Genomic DNA, 9,910 nt, shown 5'->3' on the forward strand with positions numbered 1-9,910 from the left:
GTGTCTGTATGCTACAATTTAAGCAAAATTGTGTTTATTTATTTATTGTTTTAATGAAATAAATAGTTTTATTTTGCTGTTTTAGTGGTTGGTTTGGTTTTTTTAAAATGTGTAATTTGGAGTTCCACCAACAGAGGGCGCCAACCGCCCGGTGCTGACCGCGCACGCGCTCAGCCTCACACCTGTGCAGCTCCGCCTCAAGACTGGAGCGTGCGCGCGCCGTTTAATGATCCACCAGCGCCTCTGCTGCTGCGCGGTTTTTCCCCCCTCCCGTGCCGGATGACCGGATGCGCGCGCGCGCGCGGGCACTCGCCGTCTCAGCATTTGTCCGGCGCAGCAGCTCCAGCCTCTCCCGCAGACCTCACCATGGCTGACGGAGGAGACGGCGAGGACGAGATCCAGTTCCTTAGAACGGTGGGTGTTCGTTAGCGCGCGCGCGTTTTTCCGCGCGGAGTTTACCGCATTGAGGAGGGCAGCTCCTCTTCATCATCCTGAGTGGGAAAAGATGGGGATGGATGGCGGAGAGGTGTGAAGGGAGGTGCGTTTGGAGGAGATCTGTGCGTGCTCGCGCGTGCCGCTCCAGAGAGGCAGGCTCGTGGAGCCCGCTGTGCGGTGCGCTGGGTGGATGGATGATGCGGGGCGCAGTGCGGCGCAGACCGGTGGGGATGCTTGTCCCCAGTCCAACCAGATCAGCTGTTCTGCCGCAAAACGCCACACGTGAATCGTCACGTGGACGCGCTGAAGCGGCGGGCTGTGGATGCGGATGTGGGAGAAACTCCCGATGAAAAAGATGAAGAAGTGGAAGTCCGTGAGTGACGGATGGGGACTGCAGCGGGGTTCATGCGGAGCACCTGAGGCGCACCTGCGCAGAGCGGGATCACAACCTGCAAATATGGTTCCAGGAAAAGTTGTGATGCTGGTTAAACCTAATGATAGAGGAGGAGAAAACCAATCATTAAAAGGCTAGGAGGTGATTTAAATAATAAAAAGTAACACGATGGCTGCAGAAACACTTGGAGGAAGTAACTCAGCGACCAGACTGTTCCTTCTGTTGGTTCAGAAGCTTCTCAGGTCATCAGTAGATCAGTGACCAGGGAGGGGAACAGAATTTTTGAGGGACAGGGGCTCAAATTTGGAAAAGGGCACCAAAAACACATTTTCCCCCCCTTAAAGCAATATCAAAATTAAGAACATTAAAAAAAATATTAGATAACTATTAAGTTATATGACCTGTGTAGTTGAAAGTGATACTATTGTCATTTTCTTGTAAAAGGTTATTGTCAGCATGAGTTAATTCACTTTAGGACTGCCATGGTTAGTCATTACTTTATATTATATGGAGTCAGAGTGTAGTAAAGTTGAAAGTTATAATGGCATTCTGCTAGCTTTTTGGACTATCTTGGAATTTATTAAGGTTTTTTATGTTAATTTGGAGTTTAGCTAATATCTCAGCTGCATGCTAGCTATTTTGGCTAATTTAGGCATTTTTTAGGCTATTTTAAAGTTTAGCTTATGTTGCAGCTGGATGCTAGCTGTTTGGGCTAACTTAGGCTTTTTTCAGTTTTTTAGGCTAATCCATTTCACACATGACCCGATTAGTCGACTAATCAGAAACAATAATCAGTGATTAGTGGACTAATCGTAAAAAATAACTGTTTGTGGCAGCACGAATTCCCTTTATTATAGCCTTGGAAAAAATGATAGAATACCGGTGGATTGTTTTTCTTTTTTTCTTTGTCTTTTTTTTTTCAAATACTACTAACAGAGTTAATTAATATGAATTTGAATAAAACTTAAAAAAAGAGAGAGAGAGAGAACTAGGGCACTTTTTTAAACAAGTCATAAAGGGCAGGTGCTCAAGCACCCCTTGGGCCCTATGTGTGCACATGTCTGTCAGAGTCAATATTAGTTAATATTGAGCGATCCAATTCACTGACTAGGACATTTTTTGCCAAAACTTCAGCCAGTGGGACTCAGAGATAAATACCTGGTACTTAACAGTACTGGGGAAATTTTCCAGATTCCATGTATTTCTTCCAAGACAATACATTAAATACACAAACAAGAATGAATGGCAAAACTATTAATATTTTAGTTTCAAGTGTTTCCACACACTGGACTGTAATGATAATTTGTTGCTGTATCACATGATCACATGTGTGTTGTCCGCTGTGATGGACTTTTTAGTAAAATAAACCTACCATGTCGTATTTTCCAATATAAAAAAACTGATTTATGTCATTCTAAAATGATTTTATAATGAATCAACTTGATTAACAGCTTGCCTCAGATAGATTGATCTGGTTGGATCCTAGAAACATAAATCGATTAATCATTATACCCCTAACAAACATTTAGCAGTTTCAGAGGAAAACAAGGCTATTTTGTTATGCATGCATAACGGTTAATATTAAATATTGTTCTGTGCAAATATGGTAAATATTTGATGCAGGAAAAACTGAATTATGTGTGTTTGTTTCTGGGTTTGTTTGTGTGCTTTAGGGCCCTTTTCTGTAATTATACCGGTTTATAATGATGCTTATATACATGTTTCTATGATAAGGGACACTACATGTGGAAGGTGTATTGCATCAGCTCAGTCGCCTCGCTGCAGAGTTTGGTTCAAACAAATGCTTTAAAAATAGAGCCCAGTTTCTCCCTGCATACATCCCAGCTCACTGCTCCCTCAGGGAGGAGAGGGGGGGTCAAATGCAGAAACAAATTTAATGTTGTCGTAGTCCTAACAGCCGAGGTTGATGTGAGCCTGACCACACAAAACCCCTTCAGCTCCTCAAGTCCTCCTACAAAGAGTCAGTCACACATAGGTGTGTGCATGCATGTCTGTGCAATGGTGTGTGGATGATCGCAGACTTGTGTGTGATGCATGTGTCTGCGTGTGAGTGTCCATATATAAATGTGTGGGGTGACCATGAAGAAACATGTCTGCATAATCACAGACAGTTGAGTGCATGTCTATATACAGGTGTGTCTGTATACAAGTACAGGTAAGGGTGACTATGAATGTGCTTAACCACAGACAGTTGCGTGTGTTTCCATATACAGGTGTGTATGGGTGATTACTGACAGTTGTGTTTCTGTGTGTAACCATAAACAGTTGTATGTGTTTCCAAAGACAGTTGTGTCCATGTCTATGAATGGGTTTGGGTGGGGAGGTTTGTGTGTGACAATATACAGTGTGTCCATATACAAGTGTGTGTGTTTGTGTCCGTTTACAAGTGTGTCATTATAGACAGGTGTTCGTGACCATAGACAGGTGTGTGTCATTACAGACAGGTGTTTGTGACTATATACAGGTGTGCGTCATTATAGACAGGTGACAGGTGTTTGTGACTATAGACAGGTGTGTGTCATTATAGACAGGTGTTTGGGATTATAGACAGGAGTGTTTCATTATAGACATGAGTGTGTCATTATAGACAGGTGTCTGTGATGATAGACAGGTGTGTGTCATTATAGGAATGTGTGTCACTATAGATAGGTGTGCGTCATTATGGATAGGTGTGTGTCATTATAGACAAGTGTTTGTGATTATAAACAGATGTGTGTCATTACAGATAGGTGTGTTATTATAGCCAGGTGTGTGTGTGATGATAGACAGTTGTGTGTCGTTATAGACAGGTGTTTGTGACTATAGACAGGTGTGTGTCATTATAGACAGGTATGTGTCATTATAGACAGGTATTTATGACTATAGACAGTTGTGTGTCATTATAGACAGGTGTTTGTGACTATAGACAGGTGTGTGTCATTATAGACTGGTGTGTGTAATTATAGACTAGTGTGTTTCATTATAGACAGGTGTGTCACTATAGACAGGTGTATGTAATTATAGACAGGTGTGTGTGTGTGTGATGATAGAGAGCTGTGTGTCATCATAGACAGGTGTTTGTGACTATAGACGGGTGTGTGTCATTAAAGACAGGTGTGTCATTATAGACAGGTGTTTGTGACTATAGACAGGTGTGTCGTTATACACAGGTGTGTGTGTCATTATAGACAGGTGTGTGATTATATATAGGTGTGTGTGTGATGATAGACAGTTGTGTGTCATTATAGACAGATGTGTGATTATATATAGGTGTGTGTGTGATGATAGACAGTTGTGTGCCATTATAGACAGGTGTGTGATTATAGGCAAGTTTGTGTGTGAGTATAGACAGGTGTGTGTGTAATTATAGATAGATGTGTGTGATTATAGACAGGTGTGTGTCAATATACAAGTGTGTGATTATAGACAGGTGTGTGATGATATACAAGTGTGTGTGATTATAGACAGGTGTGTGTGTAATTATAGATAGATGTGTGTGATTATAGACAGGTGTGTGTGTGAGTGTAGACAGGTGTGTGTATAATTATAGATAGATGTGTGTGATTATAGACAGGTGTGTGTCAATATACAAGTGTGTGATTATAGACAGGTGTGTGATGATATACAAGTGTGTGTAATTATAGATAGATGTGTGTGATTATAGACATGTGATTATAGACAGGTGTGTGTGTGAGTGTAGACAGGTGTGTGTGTAATTATAGATAGATGTGTGTGATTATAGACAGGTGTGTGTCAATATACAAGTGTGTGATTATAGACAGGTGTGTGATGATATACAAGTGTGTGTGATTATAGACAGGTGTGTGATGATATACAAGTGTGTGTGATTATAGATAGATGTGTGTGATTATAGACAGGTGTGTGTCAATATACAAGTGTGTGATTATAGACAGGTGTGTGATGATATACAAGTGTGTGTGATTATAGACAGGTGTGTGATTATAGACAGGCGTATGTTATTATAGACAAGTATGTGTGTAGACAGGTGTGTCTGTAATTATAGATAGATGTGTGTGATTATAGACAGGCGTATGTGATTATAGACAGGTGTGCGTGTGACCATAGAAAGGTGTGAGTAATTATAGACAGATGTTTGTCTCCATATACAATTATGTGTATGACCATCGACAGTAGTAGTTCACTTTCAGCTTATCCCTTTCGGGTTCGCCACAGCGTAACAGCACCCACTGTTTCGCATCAGGGATTTGGCAGAGTTTTTACGCCGGATGCCCTTCCTGACACAACCCTGTACTTGAAGGGAACAGGGACCCAGTTAGGCAGAAGCGTCAAGGGACTTGTCTAAGGACCCAATCTGGGTGGGGATCAGTGGACAACCCTGGAATCGAACCCAGGGCTCCTGCGTGTGAGCCCTTCACCTAGCCCACTGAGCCACCTAGCCGCTTGTATGACCATCGACAGACATGTGTGTATTATTATAGACAGGTGTGTGTCGATATGCAGGTGTGTGTGTGAGTATAGACGTGTGTGTCTGTCCATATCCAAGTGTATGAGTGACAATATACAGATGTGTGTGACTATAGACAGGTTTGTGTGATTATAAACAGGTGTGTGTGTCCATGTACAGACGTGTGTGGCTATATTCAGATGTTGGTGAGTCAGTATTCAGATGTGTATGTGTTAGATTGTTTACATGAAGGTTTCTGTGTGTGTGTGTGTGAACACAGAGAGGTGTGTGACCAAAGTATTGTACAGTGATAGAACAGTCAGCAAAAAATTATGTTCCTTTAAAATCAAATAATAGTTTGATTATCATATCACAAGTATAAAAAATGTGTGGATTGTTTTTCCAGACAGACTGGAAATAACTCAAACATCTCTGTTTTGTTTTGTTTTTTTTTGCTGGATATTATTTCTGTACATGCAGCCTCTGGAAGTGATGAGCAATAGCAAACTCTTGATGTCCAACACATTCTACAGATTAGTAGTCTGTGTGGCACTTTGTCATTTCAGTGGAAAAGCAACATTCCAACACTTTTGTCAAAAATTTGCTGTAGGTAGACTTTTTGTGGCTGGTTTCATGTCACCATGTGGGTTTCTGTCTTTGAGGTAGACTGTTTCTGCACAGATTTGGAGGTGACACTGACATTTTCACTGAGGTGATGAAGCTCCAGCAGAGGACACAGGCTTCTGTGTGTCTTGGAGTGCTGCTCTGATGTGATCACTGTTTTTTATAAATGAGTACTCAAACACATCCCATAACAATTACAATTCAAATCATTGTTTTAAAAGTGAAACTTAGAGGCCTAATTTTGTCCTGCTTCATGCGTTTCCTTTGTTGAAGCAGTCTCATTTTTGGTGGTTGGTTGTTGAATGGCCATTGAATTGCGTAGCTTGAACTCGGACCAAGACACACATTTAGCTGTGTTTACATAGACTTGTCATTGAAATTTGTCGCTTTATCGTGCCTTGCCGAGGCCGATGTGAATGTAGCATTGATGACATGTGTAGACACATAGAAGTGTGTTTACAGGTACAGTATAGCATAAATATTGATGTCACCCTTTTTGCTTCTCTGTGCTCATAACTCACAAGATGTTTTCAATCACTTTTGCAGCATTTGGTTTCAGACGCTATAGCTGGACGTAACAAGTCATCAAAGCCTGTAAATCTTTCCAACAGGCTCAAGGAGTTAACTGAAAGTGCATATCTGGACTCTGCGTCAGTCAGAACATTAGCCGGGCATCCCTGCTTTAGTGTGTTGCTCTGGAAAATGGAAACACGCGGTGGATATGGAGTCAACCCACTAATGAGAGATGATGACCCGCTTTTACCAGATCGACCTTGAGGTCACGGCGCTGACCGATGACCAGATTATGAGGAGGATCAACGGAGGGACTTTGAAGTCTTCATCAACTCCCACCCCCGGTTAATGAATCATTGAAGTGACACGTGCTGAACTCCCAGAAGACTGATGCACATATTTCATTTTGGATCAGATTCTGAAGTGGATAAAGTTGGGCCCAGCGCAGCTTCGAGCGTTCGTCTTGGTTATCAGCAGTGTGTCGGAGCCTGATCTGCCCCTGGAGCTCATTACTTTTCATTAGCGCAACTTCTGGCTTCATTAGTGCTGCAGCTGTTTGCTGCCAATAACATTCAGCTCCTCCACCTTCACGTCTCTATCTCAGCTCACGTGGACAGATTTGAAAAAAATGGAAGAAACCGCCCAATAGGAGCAGATATGCATTTAGTTTGCAGGTTTCCCAGCTGCTCTAAATCCTCATGCATGTCTTCTCCTCGCCCTCTTCCTCCTCAGTGCGTTTCCTCTTCCTCTGCTCCCCCCCACGCACACTTTTAATCCTCTGTTCTCCGGCTAAGTGCACTTTGAATGCAAATCAATACATGTTTCTGGTGACTGTTCATGTGTCAGCACAAAGCCATGTTTGTGTTATGGAGGCGGGGCTTAGAAATCCTCACCTGTGATCTTCTATTTCCTCACAAACGAGAGCCGTGCTGACAGAAACAGTGAGATGTTGGACTCAGCTGGAAGCAAAATCATCTGTCTCCACGTGTGTGTGTGGGGGGTGGGGGGGGGTCTCAGCGGGGCTCATAAAACAGCTTGTGAGGGAGGTGGGGAGTGTCTGCAGTGACTGCAGCCCCATGCCTCCCCATGTAAGGACACGGAGAGCCGATCCAATCTGACAGCAACAACACCAGCTGTAAAATGCTTAACATGGTGCTTAGGCGCTAGCTCTGTTAGACGTCAACAGCTTTTAGTGAGGGGGGGTTCCATCAGAATAAGGAGAGGTTTGTTGTCATTGATTCTGCTCCAAAACATCACATGAAGTTCTGCAGCACATGAAGGAAGAAACATGGTGGAGGCTGAGGTAAAAAAAAAATCCCTGAACTATGCATCTCCAACAAAAACCAAACCAAAACTACAAACATGGCTGCTACCGTGTTCATCAAAACTCGAACCACATCTGGCTCTTTTATCTCTCCATGGTGGCTCCTTGGGCAAACATAAAATAAGTCATGGAGACTGCTGACCCAGCCATGTTGACCGTTGGAGCCAGCCGCTCCCTGCTAATGGCTGCCTAACCGAAACTACCTAAAGAAATCAAAGAAACAAAGCCAACAAACTAAGGTCCAAACTAAAACAACAAAACCCAGCAATGTAAGACTGCTGAGGACAAAGACGGAAAAGAACAGAAAACATAAATAAAAGAAAAATAAAGTAGCACATTTTTAAAGTAAGGATTACTGTTTGGCAAAGAGAATATTTTATTTAGAAAATAAGGTACTTCAGCTTCTGTCAAATGTAAAAAAAATCATATTTTGAGAGATGCTAGGTTTCTTTTTTTATATTTTTGCTTATGTTCGTGCCAAAAATAGACATAATTCATATTTATTAATAAAAAAAGATGGTCATGAATGCAAATCCAAATTTCTTAAAGGCTAAAGTAAATGTTTGCAGCTCCTTCTAGGTTTTGATCAGTAGAAAATTAGCCCATTTTTTTTATTGTTAAAGGTTGCCTACCCCTACTTTAGGACATGTACCCATACTGTGGGTTGTTGGGTTGTCCAGGCCGGTGGAGGGTCGTAAACTGGAGCGCCCACATTTTACCGGGAGCGCAGGTTTGTCTTGTATTTCCCTTCAAAAAAGTCCCACTCCAACTATATTTTTTTGTGTTGTAAAATCTTTCCCAGCGGTCTTTTAATTATGAGTATGCGGATTTTAGCCAAATTATAAAAACCTGTGTTTTTTTTAAGACGTATTTTCTAGAGCTCATTTGAAATTTACCTCTTGATTTGTAGGTGGGACTGTTAGTGCAGAAGTTAGCTCCTCTAATTTCCCATCAGCACTTTGTTTACATTCTCTCCCATTAGCTTATAACACCTCACAAACCCAAGCTAACACTAGTCTAGCAAAAAAAAAAAAGAAAGGCAAGCAATTTTGCAGCTATCCATCTGTACATTTTTGAGAAAAGATAGTAGCTGAGATGAGGAAAATTTCCATTTAACAAAGGAAACGCTCAAAATAGTGGACTGGACCATTCATCTCCGTGGTACAGACACTGTTAGCAGTGGACTGGTAGTGCAACGGTCGAGATGTGGCCACGGAATTGATGCACATACACGCGGTACAAAATTTGGCCGCCGTTACATGGGGAAAGAATTTTTGAACTGCACAAAAATTTTGAGCGCGGGTGACTGCGTGTGGTATCAATGGAACAGCCGTGCAATGGCTGTAGAACAGCAGTTCCAGTGCGAGATTGGACCGTGGAGCGAATGCTGGCACATGCGCTTGGACGCCGAAATTCCACGTTCGTACATGACTGTAGCACGGCTGTTTCCCCGGCCAGTCTGCGTTTGTACCACTGCTTACAGCGTCTGTTTAGTGGTTGAGCACACGCGTATCACCCCCCCCCCTTTTTTTTTTGGAGTATATGGGTATTTACTAAGACTTTTTAGGCTGTCTTGGAGTTTAGCTAATATTTCAGCTACATGCTAGCTGTTTTGGCTAATTTAGTTTTTTTATTATTTATTATTAGTTTTTTTTAAGACTAATTTGGCATTTAGCCAATATTTTAGCTGGCTATCAGCTTCAGCTTTTGTAGCTGTTAGCTGCAGTTATTTCACCTATCAGCTTTAGTGATTTCACCTATCATCTCATGCGTTTTTAGCTATCAATTTCAGCCTCTTCCGCTATCTTCACTAGCATCTTCAGCGGCCAAATTAATCTTACAGCATTCACACTAGCATTATCACAGGTAATGCTATATATCTAGTTCATAATTATGTTAAAAAGATATGGTTTTAAAGTTTTAAAAATTGAGTTTTAGACTGTTCAATAAAAGTTTATCCTGTTTGGCCTGCGATCTAAGGTGTGTTTTGGATTTTGGCCCATTGTGCGTTTGAGTATCTCACCCCTGCTCTAGGGGATAGTAAGATGCGCCTACTGGCTTCTGGGGTATGCAGATGGTACATCAGTGCATGTGAGACGCCCATAAAATTGAAGCTCTTTTTGTCTAATTTATAACAGTCAGGCTGCACGGATTTGGAGGGGATTTAAAAAAGTGACTTCACCCTTACTTACTT

At 41.9% G+C, this 9,910-nt stretch overlaps 1 protein-coding gene across 3 annotated transcripts in view; it reads left to right on the top strand.

Moving 5' to 3' along the window:
• Positions 1-233: 233 nt before the first annotated feature.
• Positions 234-9,910, top strand: part of ryr2a (ryanodine receptor 2a (cardiac)) — a 122,978-nt gene continuing 113,301 nt past the window's right edge. For all 3 annotated transcript variants that reach the window (XR_004949793.1, XM_024263394.2, XM_024263396.2), the window contains exon 1: positions 234-414. Coding sequence is in view for 2 of the 3 variants with exons in the window: in XM_024263394.2 (XP_024119162.1) it covers positions 280-414 (135 nt within the window). In the remaining variant the exon portion in view is untranslated. The remainder of the gene's footprint in view (positions 415-9,910) is intronic.

This window comes from Oryzias melastigma, linkage group LG19 (assembly GCF_002922805.2).
Source record: "Oryzias melastigma strain HK-1 linkage group LG19, ASM292280v2, whole genome shotgun sequence".
Taxonomy (NCBI): Eukaryota; Metazoa; Chordata; class Actinopteri; order Beloniformes; family Adrianichthyidae; genus Oryzias; species Oryzias melastigma.